General features: G+C 35.6%; 1 protein-coding gene across 5 annotated transcripts in view; it reads left to right on the top strand.

Moving 5' to 3' along the window:
- Window positions 1-18,106, top strand: part of SHPRH (SNF2 histone linker PHD RING helicase) — an 85,185-nt gene extending 67,079 nt beyond the window's left edge. For 4 of the 5 annotated variants that reach the window (XM_022558604.3, XM_022558612.3, XM_089922100.1 and 1 more), the window contains 5 exons: window positions 7,510-7,602; window positions 8,279-8,365; window positions 9,139-9,317; window positions 11,819-11,899; window positions 13,177-18,106. In XM_022558604.3, the coding sequence (XP_022414312.1) occupies window positions 7,510-7,602; window positions 8,279-8,365; window positions 9,139-9,317; window positions 11,819-11,899; window positions 13,177-13,273 (537 nt within the window). In that variant the 3' untranslated portion in view covers window positions 13,274-18,106. Of the gene's footprint in view, window positions 1-7,509; window positions 7,603-8,278; window positions 8,366-9,138; window positions 9,318-11,818; window positions 11,900-13,176 lie in introns of those variants that run through there. The other variant, XR_002642661.2, reaches the window with a different exon arrangement.
- Window positions 18,107-22,207: the final 4,101 nt, after the last annotated feature.

The raw sequence follows: 22,207 nt of genomic DNA, 5'->3' as shown, positions 1-22,207 counted from the left end.
ATCACTAATGTAGTAAGCTTAAAAGGTCCCAGAATTACAAGCCTCCCACCCATTCCCCTAAAACCCTTATTCATCTGTAAGAAATCAGGGTAAACAAAAAGTGTAATATTATTTTTTAGTAGAAGTAATTTGCACAAAAGCATAAACATAAATTCAGAATAAAACAAACGGCATACAGTGAAAAGTAATGTTCTCCATTCTTCCTTCTTTGCCTATTTCTATTGCCAGTTTCTATTTTTAGTTATGACTTTCAGTAATATACATAAATTTTGTTTCTTGAAGTACTAGCTGTAGACAGTATCTGCTAATAGTCCTCACGTCAAAATAGGAGGAAATTCGTGCATCTCTTCTTCCTTCATTCTTTCTTTTCCCTTCTACATTCTAATTTTTGTTACAGTATCATTTTTATATTATAATGTTTATACTGTCATGTTTTGTTATCTAATTGTAGATGTGACTTCCATATCTAAAAAAAAATCAGTAAATGGTGTGTACAATATTATAATATAAATACTTTTCATTAGAGAACCAAGCAGAGTGATTGAAGTCATGCAGAAAGGAATGTAATCCTAATCCTCTCATTTAAACTTCGCTTTTCAAGGAAGAATCTTCTGAGTACCCCAGTGTAGTAGAAGTTCTCATTTTTTTAGCTAGCTTCCTTCATTTCTGTGTCAGCCTTATCTGGCACCATTATTCATGTAATCCTCATTCTACAGTTCTTTTTTCGCTGTGATCTACTGCATCAAGAAATTTTAACATGATAAGCATGTGAACGGAAAATCAGAGTTTTTACACTTCTGAAAATGACTTCATTCTGCCTTCACTTTAGAGTCATAAGTGACTGGCAACCCCCATACTGTAAGACATTATTTGACATGTTTTATATTAGTGTGTATGTATGGAATATGTATGGAATATATATAATATATAAACATATATACTAATATATCATATATTAATATATTATAAAGATACATTAAAGATAATATATAAATATATAGTATCTATAAAATCCCTAAAGATTTAGTCTGCCTGTTGACATAAAGTAACCTATAAACATGAATATTCTCTCTGATGTTTGATGAAAAATAAGACTCAGTACATTCATTGTCTCCACTGTGTTGACTTTTTTCTGATGTTCTTCAGAACACAGTGGCCACTTTAGCCCTTAATTCTGCCATTGGAGCTGAGCATGACCATGAGAATCCATATATATTACAAAGAAAAAGGAGTGGGAGAGCAATGTGGACAGATTAGACAAACAGAGAAAATAAAAGGGGCCAAAGGAAGAAGGACTAGACTGGTGAAGAAGCGATATAACGGGTAACGAACCGTTGGTTCAGAGTCATGGATTGCCAAGCCCTGCTTCAGAGTTCCCAGTTTTCAACAATAACTTTCCAGTCATAGAGAGCACTATTTTTCTTTTATTTATATACATCAAGTGGAAGTAGTGCTTTGCTGCTACAGTTGCGAGGTGCCATAACTGTTCTCCTTCCTTTCCTTCCTTCCCTAAATAAGGAGTCTCAACAGATAGAAAATACATGTGAAGGGAATAGGGTGAAGCCAGCTACAGTATGTCTTCTATGCTATACTCATGGATTTTTCCTGTTGTTCCCTCCTCTTTCCCCAATAACAAGACTTCAGAGAAAAAAGCCCTACCTCACTCTAAGATGCATTGGTAAAATATTTAGACCTATTTTGGAGGAGAGGGGTTGATCAAAGTCTAAATCAAATACTACTTGATTGCTTCATTAGAATTCTTCATCTCCTGAGTAGAAATAGAAACAAAATAGAAATAGAAAATAGAAATAGAAACAAAACTGAATTTTCCATCCTTTTAACACATTTAACAGCTTTTAACTCAAAGTTTAGGTTCTCAGATTTTAGCAAGAGCCTGGAAATGTGTAGCTGCTTATTCCAATCAAGTTTAACTCTGTGATAAAAATAAGTCAGTTGCACCTATTTAGTGCAGATAAGAGGCTACGAGACATTTCTGATTTCTAGCTATGCTATTAGACAACCTCTAGGCCAGATTTCATGAGAAATTCTTTGTTGGCCTTTATTGCTAATGGATCTCTACTGATTTTTCATTGCCTTGACTGCCTGAGTGGTCTGGAGCTTTTAACTTTGTACTTAATTTTCCAGAAAGGGAAAGACCTATATGTGTAGCTTTGAGATCTAGTTTGGTTTTGTTCATTAAATTACAAGCAAGGGAGCAAAGATCTTCATAAAGAACATTTTGTAAGATTCTTTTGTTGTAAAGAAGGAAAATTCCATCCTTTTCCTTCAGTGTTAAGTGTTATAATGCTCTTGGCTGCTTACCTCATGAGAGGAAGACCAGGAGAGGCACTAACTTGATCTGAGTGGTAGCACATTATATGTCTCCTTTCATAGTTCCCTAGTTGGCCTTAGAGAGAGCTAGTGCCTCAGAGAGAACAGCCACAAAGATACAGTCAGGGGCGGGCAGAGGACAGATGATGGGTCTTCATTCCAAAGCTGGGCCTTGGTCTTTGATGTTTCAGAAACATGAAGAAAAACCAAGCATTAATCATAGAGTAGGGTTGGTAGATATACATGTGGAAAAACTGAAGAGACTACCGAGAAAGGATAGAAATGAGGAAAGGGACAGGAACTTCAGAAGAGGGCAGAGCTGCTTATAATTAAATCCAACTCTGTCAGCCTAATATATTATGAAATGATCTAGCAGTTTTGGGGGATTTCTCTTCCATGCACCCCCCCCTCCCTAATTCCAGCCTAACTTTGCACCTGTGTGTTTGCTGATAGAGCTAAAACATAAACTGGGTTGGATTAAGGCTGCCAGTGTACCTGTCTTGAGAATATTCATACTCTGTTAACACCTTGCACAGGGATGGATTGATATCTCTGTTTTCCTCATCCATATCTCTTTTGCTTTTTCTGTGATCCTCTCCTATATAGATATAACCCATCTCCTTCCTGTTTTAATCTTTTTAACGAAGTGAATATTTCTTTTCTGTAGCAGTGACCACATTGAGTAGTCGTCTCAGAAACTGACAGATCTGAGCCAAACTTCATTTATGTATTTGAGATAGAAAGAAACATTAAAAGGAACAGTAGAATGTGCATAATGCTTATTAAGATGGTATAATAAAGCATTCACTTAAGTCGCTTCCAGGCCAGCCCAGCAGTATAAAACTATCCTTTGCTTTTCTCCATATTCTGTAACATGCATTAGACTGTGTGTATTTGAGAATAAGGGAGTATCTTTTCATCATTGTATATTCAGTGCCTAGTGTAGTTCTTGTCATTTATGTGCGCAGAAAGTTTTTGTTGAATGATTTGAATAATCCAACATGAACTCACCTGAAATGCTAGAGGGTTTGATCCCTTTGATCCCTTTTATTACTCTGCTCTTAGACCAACCATGGTCTTTTCAGTATTATTTGGGGACTTTTGCTTTTCACTTGGAAGTGTAAAAACACAAGCAGAAGAGAGAAAAAAGTTAAGAATAGAGGCCTAATGTGGTAGGTATCTCTGATTCTAAAGATTGGAAATAAAAGTCCACAGGGTTTGCTGATTTTATTAACCTCTCCTATCACTGCTGGTAGGTAGGGAAAAAAATGAGTGTTGATAGACCAGAATGAGATGGCACCACCCTCCAACTGGCACCTTCTTTTTAGACCAGTTCCAGTGATTTCATTACACAGTACTAATCCAAAAACCACCTCAGGTCTGCTTTGTGTTAGATTAAATCTGCTCATCTTTCAAGACTGCTCTTGTCTGAGTCTCTCTAGCTTTTATAATTTTATAATCTCAATTATAAAAGAGATTAATTGCAAGATTTGATTTGCCTGTTGTTAATCATTCTGAATGACCAAAAAAATATGTTGAGAGTTTTTAATTGTATTCTAACCCGCTTTTATTTTTATTTTGTTTATTCATTGTTTTACTCAGGTGTGTTTGGGATTGAGAAGCCTAAACATACATATTAAAAATTTTTACATTAAGTAAACTGGTTGAGTGTATACTATTTACAAAGGACCATGCTAGGCTCTAGGTGATATAAAAGTAAATGCCATTTGGTCCTTGTTTTCAAACAAATATCAACTGATAAATGACAGGAATATACTGTACTCTGAGATATGATATAATATCATATGAAATCATACTAGATAGAATCATGGCAGGGCAATTAATTGAGGAAAAAGCTATTCTTCTCTAAATAAAATCTCTCATCTTTCCCTTATGAAAGACAAATTTAAATGTCAAACAAACATAGAAAAGTCTAATAAAGTAGTAAAGTCAAAGAATACTTAGTTTTGGGCTTCCCTGGTGGCGCGGTGGTTGAGAATCTGCCTGCCAATGCAGGGGACATGGGTTCGAGCCCTGGTCCGGGAAGATCCCACATGCTGCAGAGCAACAAAGAGTAGCCCCCCACTCGCTGCAACTATAGAAAGCCAGGGCGCAGCAATGAAGACCCAAAGCAGCCAAAAATAAATGAATAAATAAATTAATTAATTTTAAAAAAAAAGGAATACTTAGTTTTTAAATCCACATATCATTCATCAAGCATTTGTGAGTTACTAAAGCTAATATAATATAGCACTTTTGCTTACATTACTGCATTTTATACAATTAAATGTGAACTACATATAGAAAGTTAGGAAAATATTTACAACATAAATTTAACATGTACAGTATATGAGAGGTCCTACAAACCAGTTTTTCTTTAACTTTTGACCAACAGTTCCACATTATATGCCTTTCCAACAAAAATATGTGCACAGGTACCCAAAGGTATAAGTATAAGCATAGTCACTGAAGTATTGTTTGTAAGAACAAAAAAGAATGAAATCAACCTAAATATATATTAATAAACAAATATTTAATAAATTGTTGTATCCTAAATATTGTGCAGCCATTGAGGTGAGGTATATATAAAGGTCCTACGTGGTTAAGATTGCCAAGATACAATGTTAAATATAAAGGCCATGTTATAAAACACATTTAAAAATATTTGTGGGGTGTGTGTGCATTTTTATAGAGGCTTCTAAAATGCACAAGAAGATCTAACAGAATAAATGCCAAATTCTTAGTGGTGTTTAGAGAGAGTAAGGCATAAAATAATAGACTTAAATTTTTTAATCCTAAACTTCTATTAACTTAGTTGTCCAATGAACATACATTGCTTTTTTGTAATTTTTAATAAGTTATCCAAGGACTTTCCTGGCAGTCCAGTGGTTAAGACTCTGTGCTTCCACTGCAGGGGGCACGGGTTGGATGGGTTGAATCCCTGGTCAGGGAACTAAGATCCCACATGCCGTGTGGGCGGCCAAAAAAGAAGTTATCCAAAAAGTGTCTGTGCTGTATGTAGCAAATAGGACAGAAACCAGATCCTTATTTAACTTCTATTCAGTTTTTCTCCTACATTGTACTGCCTATCTTTTTAGAAAGATCAGTAATGCTTTTTAGATTGGTAATCCTTCACTGTCTAGGGCATTAACTTTTCATTTAGCAACATATTATGAATTTTTATTAAAATAGACTCACAAAGGCAGTGTATTTTCAACACAGCATCTTGTAACTTGAAGCAACATTTGTAATGATAATTTATGATAATTTAAATGTCTTCAAGTAGTCTAAAATGTGAAATCTTTGGGAGAAACTGCTTTAACACATTGGTCTAACATAAGGATTATGCATTTTGGCTTTGTTTTCAAAAATTGTGTAAGGCATGCTTGCTCAAACCAAGGAACACATATATGAGCTACCCTCTTCTTTCTTCAGTTTTCTCATTCTCAATAGCCACTTTCTGTCCATCTGGAAGAAAAGGGTATTAAGGCCATCTCACTCCCCATGTAGCTTTCTGCCAAGCAGAGCTTTGGATTTCCAGACTTCCTTATTGTTCTTCTTTCATAGTAGGAAGTAACTGGACTGGGACCAAATGGTTCAGAATTGTAGCATTTGGAAGGGATCACTGAGAGCTACCGCTGAATTGGCCAAATTTTGATAAAAGAGAATATTCTAGTCTTTTCCTTCATAGAGTTAGCACTCTGGTTTGGAATGTTGCTTATAAAAGACTATTCTGTTTTCTTTTGAAATTTTTGTAAGAAGCAGCTTAATTGATAGAAGCATTCATAGTTATCCTGGTATTTCACTTGAAGATATCTTTGAAAATGAGACCTTGCAAGGAACATGGAAGTTTCTGTCTAAATGACTAAATGATCACATTATGCTAATTTCCTGTTTTCTCTTATTTGAAATAATTTTGCTCTTATTTAAGATAAGTTTTAGATTGAAGTAGGTCCCTTATACTTTTTAACCTTGCAAGTATAATTGAAAGTCTGCATATCCAGAGAAATAAATGTAGATCCAGGATTTTAATACGAGAATTTTTAAATTTCTCCCATAATTCTTTGTTGGTAACTTTAAAATTAGTAAAGCCTTCTTCCTTGTTTTGTTTATATTTCTACCTTTTAGTGTCTCTTTGTGTAAAAGTAGTAAGGGGGTGTGATTTGAGGAGAAGAGTAGTATGGGAATATTTTTACTTCTTTTTGGTTAGACCTGCCCCCCTTGTAGGATAATCTCTGTCATTGTTGTGCTCATATTTAATGTCTCTGAAAGATAGTAAGTTATTGGGTATCTACTGTTTGCCAACTATTGGGCCAAACGCTTTGTATTCGTTTTCTCATTTAACCATCACAGCAACCTTTGGAAATAGATGTAATTATCATCCCTGCTTGACAGATAAGAAAACTAAGGCTTAGAAAAGTTGGAATCTATATAACTAAAGGAGTTGCAGCACTGGCAGATGAATTTCGATTTATCTCACTCAAAATCTTATGCCCTTGATCTCCCTGTCGTACCATCTCCCAAAGCATTCCAGGAGGAAGACTTTCTCAATGAAGGCTACAAAAGCACTTGCCTTATTTCTTCATTTTCTTATTTCTTCACTTTTTCTCATTTTCATACTCTTATCCTGGAAATGGTCATGGAAAAGTACAAAAAGCACTCTTTCAATGTTTATCTAGCTTTGTATAAATCTGCTTCCGTCCAAGTGGACGTCATTTGTACCTCTGTCATTGTAGTGCCCTTGTAAGAAAGGATTCTTTGTGGGTTAGATTCTTTACTATTTGCTTACTTTGGAGTTTTGATTCATTATATTCTGAACATTTTCAATGCCATAATATCTGAAATGAAGAGTGTTTTTAATATAAATTCTGCTTATCTAAAGTAACAAAATTTTGTAACTACAAAACCCAGCCACTTAACTAAAAACTCTTATCTTAGGGTCATATCACTGTATGACTTTCTGGTGTGCGTTTTTATATTTGATTCTCTCAGGGTGTAAGTCCGTATCTTGTACAGTTTGAGGCTAAAGAAAATTTGCAGCAGATACAAAATGAAAAAGGATGAACACATACGTTCCTATCATATAGTTTTGATAATAAGTGTTTTATGTTAGTTTTCCGTTCCACTGTTAACTGGATTTTATTTGGTAATAATGTGTTTTCTTCTTTGTGTTCAAAGGGCAGCCATTCTACAAAAGTGGAAGCTGTGGTCAGAACTCTGATGAGAATCCAGCTGAGAGATCCAGGGGCTAAAGCACTTGTTTTCTCAACGGTACAATCAACATTTTCATCCTCATTGTTAACTCGGAGTGGCTTTCTGTTTCAAATCACTTTTTATCTGAGAAATAATTGTTAATGTTTGCCAAAATATAATTGAGATTTAGAATTACTGATAGATTTCTCCATGTTAGATTTTTTTTCTGTGTCCATTGGATAGAATTATTTTTAGAGAAATTTGATGATGCTTCACAAGGCAATTCCTATAGCTACATTTCATGTTTTTATATTAATCTTACTAGGGATTTTCTTATATTAATATTTTTAAATTGGAATCTCTAACCTTGAAAGTCACTTCATGGATGAACTTGGTTAAGGCAAAGAAAATTAAAATAAACTATTGAATAAAAGGTATTGAGTAAAGCTTCTAGTTTTCATTTTTGGAAGATAACCACATCCATTAAGCACTCTGTAATTTGTTTTCTGTTGTTTATGTTTATCATAATTCATTTACTGAAGACGCTCATTTTTTTTACCCTATCTTTAACCAGCATTTGATACAAAAAAATCTTTCAGTATAGAACAAAATATATTAATGGTATTATACTTGAAGTTTTTGTTTACTTAATTCTGAGGTATAAAGGATATTTTGGTTTAGTCACTTTTCAAATTTTTGTTATATGAAAGCTGTTTGTAAATACTTATTTTCCTATTATTTTATGTGTTCTTAGTGGCAAGATGTATTAGACATTATTTCAAAAGCTCTCACTGATAACAACATGGAATTTGCACAGATCAGTCGTGTTAAGACATTTCAGGTATGTCAAAAGACTTACGCTTTTTTGGAGTGGATTCAGTTGCAAATTGAAACTGCTCGTAACTAGCTTACTTGCATTTATTGTCTTGTGTCGTATAAACCACAAAAACATGGTTTGAGTTCTTGATTAACTATAAAATTAACATTTAAAGGCAAAGTAAAGAAATTGCATTTATTTTCCATCTATTCAGTTATACCCATAGCAAACCATATTTAAAGATCTTCTGATTTGAGGTCTGTTTCTTTAATATAGGAAGAGATGGCCTATGACGCACCTTTTGAATGGACAGAGGCCTCATTGCCCCTGGGATTAAGCTCTAAAGTCACTGCATTAGGCAAACTGCGTATGGTTAAACTATGCTTACATCACACTCAGCACAATGACAGGTGCACACCTAAGTGACAAACACCAAAAAAACACCAAGAGTAAATTTAGTAGATTCATGGCTCTTACCTCACACTCATTCTTGCATTCTTTCTCTCACTTTTTTTCCTCTAAGCTCATATAATTTAATTTGTATACATCACATACATGTATCTTGTGATTCCATTATATATCATAAAGAACAAGAGAGGTTATGTGACACTTTTTTTCATAAAGTCAAGCAATAAGTTTATGTTTTCTAAAATTGGTAATTTTACATTTAATTTTCTTAGTCACTACATTTCACAATGACCTGGGTACCGTTAGGCATTTTAACATGAGCTACCTATAATATACTGCTCTTAATTTTAACTATCCAGCTAAAATTTAAACGTACCTTTCTTTTTTAGGAGAACCTTTCAGCATTTAAACATGATCCCCAAATCAATATTTTGCTGCTGCCCCTGCACACAGGTTCTAATGGATTAACTATCATCGAAGCAACTCATGTTCTCTTGGTGGAGCCCATATTGAACCCTGCCCATGAGCTTCAGGCCATAGGAAGGGTGCACCGGATTGGACAAACAAAGTAAGGGCTAAAGTTAACATCAGTAATATTTGCTCCAGTTTCTAAGATACAGATCAGCATTTAAACTCTTCATTTATGTTCATCATAACCTATTCATTTTTAGTTACTTCCTTATGTATTAAATTTTCAAGTGTTATTAGATGACCAGAAGACATTTTGAGATTTGCAACCCTCCCTTCTCCAAGCAGCAAACCCCCAAATTCTCCTAGATTTTTGTCTCCTCCTTTAGAAACTACCCTGATCATTTCATCAAAACAGCTTCTTAAAATACTTAAGACAACTACTAAGTTGAAGGCATCTATCATAACTTTGAGAAGAATTGACTTTTGATTGGCTAAAGTAGCCTGTATTTAAAAGAAGGTATATTTTGTACATGACTGAAAACAAATAGCTCTTCTATATATTCTTCCCCTTAGGAAATACAGCCTTCCAGGTCCACTCTAAGAGACAATTCGTTTAGTTTAAGGCGCAAAGTAATCCTAATAGTAGATATTATGTAGTATGTACTACTTTTATTCAAATGTCAGAATGGACAATTATCCATTATAAGGTCTCTCAGATGTATTACCTCCTGGATGTTAGATGCTTTGAATTTTTTTTTTAAATGCATCCATACTAAGCACTCATGAAATCAATATTGATCGAATACTTACCATATGTCAGGTGTTATGCTAGATCCTGAAGATGCAGATTGCATAAGACATCATTGGTTTCCCCAAGGAGATCACTATGTGGTACAGGAAACATGATTTAACATATTATAGTAGAGTGTGAGAAAATATAATAGAAGTACTGTGGTAACAAAAGAAGGGAGTGATCTCTTGTGCCCTAGAGAGTCAGGAAAGGCTTCATTAGATTGACTCTTAAAGGAATAATTATTCCAAAGTTGGGCTAGAAAAGGGTGCTCACACAGCCAGAGTTGCCTGTGCAGAAACACAGAGGAAATAAATAACATGATATTTCTAGGGACCCTAAGAAGTGAAATTGCTGGAGTATAAAGTATGTGGAGAGGAGTGGCAGGAGACAAGGTCTTATATGCCGTCCTCAGAAATGTGGCCTGCTTTGTAAGCAGTGGCTGGGAGAGCAAATGATGACTTTTAACCTCAAGCAAGAAAGAGACATGTTCATCAGGCAAAATATGGCAAAGTAATATAATTGTAATAAATGCAAGCTTGTTCTAAAGTACTATCAAGTAGCATTTGAAACGTACTTATGTCTTATTGGGTTATTGCTTTTTGTTTGGTTTGGGTTTTTGGCGGTGGGGTCGGGGGAGCAGGGCGTTGGCTTTTTTGCTTTTTGGTTTTGTGTTATATCTTTAAACATTGAGTTCTTATCATTATCTTCTAAAGCATACAGTGGACTCATCCCAGATGTAAGGCCACAAGTCTAAAAAGGCCTCTCAACACTGTTTTACAATCCTACTATGCTTCCCTAGTAAATAGATTTTTCTACTTTCTGAGGAGACTCTCTTAAGTCTCCTGTATCTTCCTCCTCCCCTTTGAGGATGATCTTGCCTCATTCAGAGAAAACAGATACAGTCAGATTAGAAGTGCCTCATCTTTCCATCACCAGCTTGAACAGTCGAGCTGCATCAATACCCACATAGTTCATTCAGTAAGTTTTTATTGAGCTCCTCCTGTGTGCCAAGCACTGTTCTAAGTACTTGAGATGCCCTCACAGGGCTTAAACTCTAGTTGTAGGGGGTTGGTAGAGAGGCAAATGGTAAACAATAAGCATGATAAGTGAAATATATACTATGCTAGGAGCAAGGAAAAGAGGATTAAGAGTGCAGGCGGCTGGGCAGGAAGGCATGGAGGTTCTTATGAAGAAGGTAACAGCCGAACAAAGAAATGTGAAATGAGATAAAAAAGAAAGTCATGCAGATACCTGCCATCTCTGCCTCCACTTTCTGCCTAAAAGTCCGTCCTCCACACAGCAGCCAAAAGAACTTCTAAAGTATAACCAAGAATAATTCAAGTCATGCATTAAACCCACTGATGGCAAGAATCCAAATTTTTGCCATGTCCTACGAGACCCTTTGTGATTTGACCTCCCTGCCCTTGGTTTACAACATGCTTTGGCCATGCTAGCCTTCTTTCTGCCCCTCAGACATTTTAAGCTTGTGCCAAGCACATTCTCTTCCCAGGACTTTGCATTTATTTGCTGCTGCTTCTACCTGGAAGCCCCTTCCACTCCTCCTTTGCTTACTAGCTGTCTCATCCCCATCAGTCATGCTTCAAGTCAAGTGTCACCCTCCTCATGTCATTGTCTGCACCTGAAAATATCTTATTTTGTGTGTCTCCCCTCAATAGATACTTGTTCACTCAGATTAAATCATTTGTTGTATTCACTGTTGACCATTGCCCCCACCAGCACCTGGATTAGTCCCTGCCACGGTAGATACCAACTGACTGACGAATATAACATATAATATATGAAGTTTGTTTGTTCTAATTTGTTTTAAGGTGTTTTTAAACTTATAATTGTTATGTACCTTCTAGACCCACTATTGTACACAGATTCTTAATTAAAGCAACAATAGAAGAAAGAATGCAAGCAATGCTGAAAACCGCCGAGAGGAGGTACGTAACAGTTTACTTCAAGTGGACAGGAGAAGTTTTCCCGTTCATAAAAGGTTGTATAGGTGTGTAGAACTTCTTCACCTAGATGACCACTTAGTCAACCGGAAGATATAAGTGCAAATACTTTTTAAAAGCACGGTATGGCATTTTACCTCTCCAAAATTTCCCAGTTAGTACTTTGGGCATTCTATATTTGACTTAGTTTATTAATAAGGATTGTAATATATAAAAATATTTAAACTGTCCTACTATTAAAGAAACTTCAGTTCAGAGCTAGTATACTTTAAATCACCCATGTGTATTGGGGCGGGGGGTGGAGGGAGGAACTATCGTACATTTCTTTGCCACTGGATTACTTTTAAATGAAATCTATCTTTATGTCCAACCTAAAAGCTTTAGTCTGATAGCTGTAACATGAAATTTAGAGTGCTGCTTGATACATCACACAGGTAGAAAGGTCTGGGCTTAAAACTAGGCTGGTAATTGTGGCATTAATTTCAAAGGCAGAACAGAAGCAGAGAGACCAGAACAGCCTTAATTTTGAAAACTTAAGTTTGGAATCATAAAACTTCCTAACATTTATTTCCTAATTAATTTTCTTTAAAGTCATTTTGAAACATAAACTAATACCTAACTGAATCCTTGTGAGATAGGTATGATTGGAAGATATACTCAGAAGAGATGATTGCCTTAGAAGGGATTGTTTCCACAGAGGTACTTTGCATAGCAAAGAAGCCATTGGAAACCAGAAATTCTCTTTCATTCGTGGTCTGGGAAAGAAAGGCTACCACAAGAGCTTTTTGCCTCAAGCATGAAGGCTTTTTGTTAGTGGTGTTTCCATATGTCACAGAATTCAGTGCTTATATATAAGCTGCCTCAATAAAACAGCAATTAAAAGAGCTGTTGGATTTTTCTTGAAACAAATTAACTTCGGATACCAAGAAGGTAAGTTGTAAGGTGAGAGCTTTAGTACTAGCTGGCAGGGGTTTTGTTTCTTTGTTTTATTAATTGTGCAGAGAAAGACATTTTATGACCAAGTTTGAAAATGGTATATGGAAATCTTCACTAATTTTAACAAGTTGTAATAATGATCCCATTGCCTACTTTCTTCCAGGAGTTTCCTATAACTCAATTACAAAAACTTAGAACAAATATGTTCTTATATAAGAATATAATATTATGTACTATTATGTCTTATATTATTATTATAAAGACAAATATAATAATTTATTCCTTGGGGTTTCTTTCTGATTCTGCTCACTTGCAAAATCCTGCAGTCACACAAGCCCATCAGCGAAACATTCCGAGGCCTCTGTCTTGACTGTGGCTGATCTGGCAGACCTATTTACCAAAGAAACTGAAGACCTTGAATGAAGTACACTTGATTCAGTCCACAGACTTTAATGTGTTTTAAATTTTTCATAGTTTAAAGAATAAAGTTATAAGTTAAACAATCCAATAGATGTCAGTAAACAGTGTTCTTAGTTGAATGAATTTATTTCTTTTTCAGTTGTACAGTGTCCTAGTAGTTATTGAGTCCTTTCCAGTATACTGTTTCCACAATAGCTATAAAGATTTTTAATTTTACACTCCCAATAAAATATTTGTTTTTGTTCCAAAGAGTACCTCTATCTGAGGGAATTAAGAGAGGTAATGTGTACTTTTCTTTTGGTAAGATCAGTCTTAAAAAGAGTTAGAATAACAGAGTAAGTCAACTAGTCTCGTTGTACATGACCTGGTATACTCTACCAACTAGATCTCATCTTTGAAAGAGCCTTCAGTATCTTTAGCACATGATTCACCAATATCTTATTAGTGATATTTTTAAAAGATGGTGAATTATGTTAGCTCCTAATTCTTTGAGTAGATGTAGACTGTAACTCCATAAATAGTAACTTTAGAGTAATGCAACTCCTAACAATAAGTTAATATTAGGCAATTATTTCTTTTCTCTGTATCTTGCCACTAAAAATCAAAACACGGCACACTTTAAGTATTTCTATTCTATGTTAAGTATTATCAGTGTAAGCAGTTAACTTTAGCCTTTCTAAGTGTATTAATGTTTACTTTCCTTAAAATTATCTAAACTGCTTTCTCTACTTTTAATTTGTCTTATTGAGTTTTTACATGTTTTAAGATTGATGTATCTGTAAATATTGCAATGTTTATCATTTCAATTCTTATTATTATAACATGGCAATATGGCAGGGGTTTTTTTTATCGTTATTATACTAATGTCCTGGGTTCTTTTCCTTTCCCATGTTCTTGTGTAACTAGACTTTTAATCATTAATATCTAAATTTATGATAGGATTTGTTATTTCATTCCACTAGTACTTTCCTCAAGGACTAGTATTTGATCTTTGGAGCAAGAGAATGTCATATTCACATAAGCAAATAATTGCAAGTGATAATAACCTAGCGTTTCTTCTTCTGTGAAGAATTAATGGACTTTGAAATTGCTAAATAAGGAGTAGCTTGTTGTATCCTAGCCGTTTGATGTAATACAGATGTTCTGGATTTGTTTTCTTTGAGCCTTCAGAGTTTTAAATGACCCTCAGGACTCATTAGCTCCTACTTAGTTGCCCAGAAAACTGTAATAGAAATATACCCTGGATCACATTTGTCCGAGAGGCTTTGGTGCTTAGTTAAGGTGCATTTTCTTATTCTGGTTTATAAGGTGACATAATTCAACTGAAGAAAACACACACACATTTTTGGTGCTTATTTTCTTCAGTTGAAGGAAGATATGCATTGATTCTTTTATATGAAATATTAAACAACTATTATTTTTGTAGCTCTTTACATGTTATAAAGAGCTTTCCTATACATTCGCGTGCTTAATTTGCCCAACAGTCCTGTGAAGTTGATATAATTAATATCATTCCTGTTTGAAAGGTAGAGAACTGAGATTCAGAAATATTGAGAAATGTGCCTATGACACACAGCAAGTAAACAGTGGAGCCAAGGTCCCCTGACTGCAAATCTCATGTTCTTTCTCTAAATCATATACCTTGTAGAGATTCAGAAGGCCCATGGTTATAATTTAATGATGAACATATTTCAGTATTTCTTTTTGTTTCCTAGTATTCCTTTCTGCGCTACAGTTTTAGGGAAAACAATTTGATATGCTTTAATTTTGTAAAAAAAAAGAAATATAAATATATAAATATACCTATCTGTATTAGAGAAAACCTGCTCTTATTTATTTCTGTAAAATATTATCAATTAAATAAATATTTTAGTGTAAATTGAAATTTGGGGATTTATTTAATTTCTGATCCATAGAACATACTGCGTGGTTTTGGGGGTTTTGTTTTGTTTTTTTGTTTTGTTTTTGTTTTTTGGGGGGGGTTGTTTTTTGTTTGTTTTGGTCTCTCGACAAAAGGTGTCAAAATTGTTTATACCACAGAATCCTATATTTTATAGACATTTATTGTTTCTTCAAAACTGTTGTGACACTTCTCCCAAATGATTGTTCAGAACAAATTCAGATCTCGTCCCCACATCTTGGCTGCAAGCAAAGGACTTCTTTGTTTCCTCCTTCCATCATTTTATATTCTCTGAAATATCACTATACTTATAAATAGTTGTTCTTAAATGGGTGCTTTATTAATGAACCAGTGAGAAAAAAAAATGAGGTAGTTCGAGTCCTTAGCTGAAATGCATTTGGATCTGGGGCCACATCTCTGTTTAAAGAATCGAAGTGAGCTTACTAGGACTGAAAAGACTTATTTATATACAATGTGAAATACATATACCTAATTCCTTAGTCTTTTGCTTCAAACCCAGGTAGCTTTACTATGTCTATTGCAGCTTCAACTTTTCTCTCTGTATGTGATCTCAGTAGAATGGCCCATGTTTTAGGGATACAGTATTAGGGATTGGTCCCTTTCATATCATATTAATAACAACAAACTGAAAACTCTCTACATTGATAATTCAACATATAACCACAAATTCTTTATAAACAATTATCAAACTTAACAATACGTGTCAAAATATTTAGGATTTGAATTTAATAATGCAAGATTAATCATCAACTCAAGTTACCTTGTTAAGTAGACAAAGGAAGAAATGATGTCTTTTAAATCTTCTGCTCTCGTTTACTAGTCCTCCCAAGATTTAGTGTGCTTGAGTTCTTTATGTTTATTAAACTACAGGATAATCTTCAAGAAATGCGAAAATCACCTGTGCTAGAAGACCTCAGCCTTAGTTAAGCTGAATAAAAAGTATCTTTCAGTTTTTCTAGAATTTAAACGAAATCCCACAATTATATGCCATTTCTTAATTTCTAACTGACATATCAATATAAAAATGAAATGTTATTAAAACGGTACATTACAAGCAATGTGTTTTAAACCTGTCTACTCTGATAAAGGAAATCTAATCCTCAATGATGCTTCTTCAAAGTGGGATCAATCAACTCTATATTTTATATAATTTACAAGAATTTCTATGTACTTCTGTTACATTGTGAATGTGATATAAACACTATCACACGTAAGGCTTGAATATGAACCACTTGCAAGCCTTCCTTTAGAGGAAGGCTGTGTGAGTAATTGATAACCCCAAAGGGAATTCAGTTCTCACAGTGGGTATATGGTGTTGCCTCTGAGTTGAATAACAGACAGTATCACGTACAGAAAATAGCAGGAGAACTTGGCTGGGACCAAAGTTGGCATCTCCAGCTTTCCCATGCCTTCAGTCAGCCTTTCAGAGACCTGCATACCTTGTCTTTGAAGTTCCCGTACCATCCCTTAACCCTATTCCGTTATTTAATATCAGTGACTCTCAAGACTGATTTTGTCCATTAAAACTGACTTTGTTATATTGAAACCAAATCTTTTGTACTACAGCATATGCTTTTTACTTGCAAAATAGAAATAAAATTTAACCTTCATTATCTGTGTAATGATTCTTTGTATGGGTGACTATTATTATTATTAAATTATTAGGTAACTTTTGCTTTCTGCCTTTCAGATATTCCATACCTTCAGCCTTTACTTAAAGAACTCCCTCTCCAAACCCCTTTGGTATCTTTGTCTCCTAATAAACCTGCTATTATGTTCCACATCCTTGATAGAGCCTATTCAAGGAGCAATTTTGAGCAAGGACCTATTTTCAACACATGGGATCTTTTCAGATCCGTGATTTGTATGTCTCACAGTTCTGATCCCTGAACTCTCCGTGTCTTACAGAGCAAACATCTGTGCCCAGATTTCCTTAGAAACTACTTCCTCCTCACTTTATTAATAATTTATTTGGGGTATATCTACTGAGGTGGCCTGCGCTTATTTTCTTTCAAGACCATTTCATGTATATTTGCCACATCCCTAATTCTGAGCTCAGAATTATAAAGGCACCTTATGCCCCTTTGTTTCCCTGCTTCCCAATCAAATGAGTGCTACACCCAGTTTTTTTTTTTCCAGACTGTTTGTAAAAATGTCCATCAACTAAAATGAAAACACTACTGTTTGTTGACCATACTGAGTATATTTTCCTTTGGCTGTCACAGAATATTGTCTTCTTTGCTCAGTGCAAACCTGTGTTTTAAAAGGGAATGTATTTTAGTCCCTGATCTCGCTCTATTGTATTAGAATGTTTATAAATGATTAGCTAGCTATAAAACTGTTAAAAGCATCATTGTGGAATATTGCTTAATTAAAACTTCCTCAGTGCTTTTCACTTTTTAATTGATAATCAGATTACTGCTTATATGCTGCAGGTGGCCGCTTCTACCCTGAACTCATTCAGCTTCCCAGAGAATTGTCTACCAGCATGATACAGTACAAGTAAAGATGTTACATAGCACTTCGCCTTCCTATCAAGTTGTTAGCGATGACTCAATTAAGTAGACATCCAGTTTATGCAGTGAGTTGTTTTTAAGGGAGGATTACTTTTACTCATGATCTTTCCATATACATACAGCAAAAGATTAGCACGTTTCCTACTTAAATGGCTTTGGTCTTTCAAGCATCACCATAAAGATCTTTACTGAGGGCTTCCCTGGTGGCACAGTGGTTGAGAGTCCGCCTGCCGATGCAGGGGACGTGGGTTCGTGCCCCGGTCCGGGAAGATCCCACATGCCGCGGAGCGGCTGGGCCCGTGAGCCATGGCCGCTGAGCCTGCGCGTCCGGAGCCTGTTGCTCCGCAACAGGAGAGGCCACAACAGTGAGAGGCCCGCGTACCGCAAAAAAAAAAAAGATCTTTACTGAGTAAACCACTGTTTAATTCTCTCTCCCTTCCTTCCTGTTTGTTCTTTTCCTCCTTGGTTTTAAAACTGTATGTCTAGGTACTGGAAGAGCAGTTTATTCACCATCACGTAAAAGGGTACTTATCAGACCCCCACCCAAGTGTCCTAACCTGGAGTCAGTGGGCCCTTGGGAGGAAGAGGTTTCCCAGATGAGCTTCAGAGGATAAGCCCCCCAAATTGTATACAGTCTGCAGCTCCCTGGAGAGAGTTCTGTAGCAGCCCAAACTGACAAAGACATAACCCATATAAACAAAAGGTCTTTAGAGTCCTCAATAACTTTGATGCACATAAACGTCCTGAGACCAAAAATTTTGCGAACAACTACAATAGACCATTTTTAAATTATCTTCATTGTCTCCTCATCAAGAACAAGGCAGGGAATGGGCTAAATTTTTCTAGCCAAGTTTGTGGTAAGTTGCTATATACACAATTTTATTGATCATAGGCAAAGGCCCACTGTAGAAAGAAGTCTACCCACGCAGCAACAGCAAGTCTGGTGGACTGTAGAACAAGGAGTTCCATTTAATTTTGCATCTTACACTTTGTTTTAAAAAAAGTTAAATGGTTGAGGTTGCTTATAACAGCTGACTTTAAACCAAAAGCCATCTCCGTATGAATACAAAGTAAACTGATACTCTGTGACTGCTCTATGACCACAGAGATACTTGTCACCTGTGATGCTCAGTTTTATGAGGCATTTTGTCTAGGCTGTAATCCCAGTTATCCAAACACTGTGTGTTGCTGTGACAGTGTTTTACAGATATGATTAAAGTCCATAATCAGCTGACTGTAAGGGAGATTATTCTGGATGACCTGGGCAGGCTTGGTTTAATCAGTTGAATGGCCTTCGAAGCAGAAGTGAAACTTCCCAGAAGAAGAAATTCCATCTGTGAGCAGCAGTTTCAGCTCATGCCTGAGAGTTCCAGCCTGCCCTTCCCGATAGCCTACCCTATGGACTTGACTTGCCTAACTGGCCTCCACGGTCACATAAGCCAATACCTTGCCATAAGTCCTGGTTTTGTTTCTCTGGTTGAACTCCGACTCATACACTACCCTTGGGGAAACAAATGGGTGATAGGGTTTATGCTACCACTTTTAAATAGCATCGTAATGTTTCTAAGAAAACATACCCCAAAGTGTTTAGCCATGACTTAAACATCAAAGAATAAAGATTGCACCCAAAAAAAGACAGTTTATGAGTATCATTGGCTCATTAGTGGCCTCTGGTGTGGCATGTACACATTCTAGGGATAGGCAAGGATATCCATTAAGATGTGGAAAGAAGATACTGGAACTTACACAGAGTGGAGGGTTATTTATAAAGGAGAAATTAAGCTTCCTCTTATTTAATATCAGATCAACACCAACACCTTTATTCCCATCCATTTATTTGGCAATCACATGTCATCTGTGTAAGTGAATACGGGAGCTACTATACTATCAGGCAAAGAAAGTGTGAAGAATTTCATCCTTATAAGATGTCAGCAGGGAGGAGCTAGTCTACTGAATGCAGAGGAGGATAGGCCTGAAGCATCCAGCATGATTTTGATTATCTGTGAGAAAGGAAATTTTAAACACAAAATGAGTTCTCAAAGGAGATAGTGAAATCGTTTCTGAAAGATTTTAAGTACAAGTGAACTTTAAGGCTCTTTTAAATCTTGTAGATGAAGCACTGTGGTGTTTTCCATTTTAGATTTTTCTTTCTCCGAGAATACGTGGTGTTAAGTTCCAGAATCTCTTTAGCCAAGTGAATAATAAATAACAAAAAAGGGAGGCTGCTATTTCCTTTTCTAAAAAGTTAGTAAACGTACAACTATTTCTTTTTAAACATTTATCAAAGAATTCAGTGAATTCAGCAGAACAGGCATTGCCTCTCTTTGGGTGTGCAGTAAATAGCTGCTGAATTTAATTGGTTGAAATAACTGGTAAGCACGGTCCACGCCAGAGCAGGGTTGTGTGGGTTACTAAGACATCTGCAAACGTCCTGTCCGTTAAAGAGCACTAGCCAATAAACACTGAGAAATAAGTTAACACTTCTCCTGTAACTGCACTATTCCTGTGTGTTTCATATTTAATTGTAAGAAGTGCTGTTTGAATCTGTTCTTTGTGATATCAGGAACGAATTGTTACACTATTATCTCTCTAAGATTGATTGAAAATTGCCTAAAGCTATCTGTTTCTTTTGGACGCCTATGAATCCAGCTGCCAAGAAAAGTGGTGCCTCTGCCCTGAAATCACAAGGCAACAGCGGATCCCAGATGTAAAGAAAGAGTGAAACCTGTTGAGGAGACTACCATTCAGGATAAGACACTATAGTGTGTCTCTTATACTAGACAAAATCGTGGGTCGTTTTCCTTTTCAGTTGGAGGCAAACTGGACCTTAAAAAGCACTGATATCCAACAATAAAAAGACAAATAATCCAATTTTTAAATGGGCAAAGGATTTTTTTAATAGAAATATTTTTATTTCAAAACAAAAACATCAAAATCTTAAGAAGTCTAAGAGTTCTATAAAATTACTTCAAAAAACATCATGTATATTTTGTATTGCTACAATATAATATCACTAAACATGGTTGCCCTCAAATACGATTCTCAGGTAGTCAGTACAAACAGTAGCCATTCTAACCTTAAGGGGGTTTTTTTTCCAGCTTTAATGAGGAATAATTGACAAATATAATTGTATATATTTAAGGTATACAATGTGATGATTTGATATACATTGTGAAATGATTACCAAAATAAGACAATTAACACATCTATCACCTCACATAATTAACTCTTTGTGTGTATGTGTGGTAAGAAGACTTAAGATATATTCTCAGCAAGTTTCAGTATACAATATTATTAACTATGGTCATCATACTGTACATACTCATAACTGAAAGTCTGTAAACTTTGACATATATCTCCCCTCTGAGGAAGATAAGTGACCAATAAGCACATGAAAAGATGATCAACAGCATTAGTCACTCGGGAAATGTAAATCAAAACCATCAAAACCCTAATGAAGAGGTTGGTGGAGGGGGAGAGAGGAATGAATAAGCAGAGCCCAGAGGATTTTTAGGGCAGTGAAACAATTCTGTATGATGGCTACAATGGTGGATACATGCTACTATATATTGTCAAAACCTGTATAGAGTCTACACCACCAAGAGTGAACCCTAATGTAAACTATGGACCTTGAGTGATAACGATGTGACAAAATAGGTTCATCAGTTGTAACAAGTTACAAATTTACCACTTTGATGTGTGATATTGATAGTGGGAGACTTGGGGGTAGGTGGAGATGGGTGGGAGGTTTCTGAGAACACTGTACGTGCTGCTCAATTTTTCTGTGAACCTAAAATGGCTAAAAAAAATGAACTCTATTAAAAAAAAAAAAGACACACAATGAAATATCATTTCACACCCACTAGGATGACTACAATCAAAACAATGACAAGTTTGGGCAAGGAAATGGAAAGTTGGAACCCTCATATAGTGCTGGTGGGAATGTAAAATGGTATAGCCACCTTGGAAAACAGTTTGTCCATTTCTTAAAAAGTTAAACATACACTTACCAGCTATGCCACTCCTAAGTGTTTACTGAAAAGAAAACATATACCCATACAATGACTTGAATGTGAATAATTTGGCAGTTCTGCAAATTGTTAAACATAGAGTTACCATATGACCCAGCAATTCCATTCCCAGGAATATTAGTCATCTAGGGCTGCCATAACAAAATACCACAGTCTGGGTGGCTTAAACAACAGGAATTTTATCCTCACAGTTCTGGAGGCTAGAGGTTGAAGATCAAGGTGTCCTCACATGGTCTCTCCTCCGTGTGCATCCACCCCTAGTGTCTCTCTTCTTATAAGGACACAAGTCATATTGAATTAGGGCCCCCACCCTAAAACTTGTTCTTATCAGCATTATTTACAATATACAAAAGTGGAAACAACACAAATGTCGGTCAGATGATACATGGATAAACAAAATGTATATATTTACAATGGAATATTATTTGGACACAGTAAAGAAAAAATGTACTGAGACATGCTACAAAAG

The sequence above is a fragment of the Delphinapterus leucas genome, chromosome 12 (genome assembly GCF_059928025.1).
Source record: "Delphinapterus leucas isolate spDelLeu-1000000601 "Yukka" chromosome 12, BTC_Dleu_Yukka2, whole genome shotgun sequence".
Taxonomy (NCBI): Eukaryota; Metazoa; Chordata; class Mammalia; order Artiodactyla; family Monodontidae; genus Delphinapterus; species Delphinapterus leucas.
The sequence above is the reverse complement of the archived record's forward strand: the minus strand, read 5'-3'. Positions and strand labels throughout refer to the sequence as shown.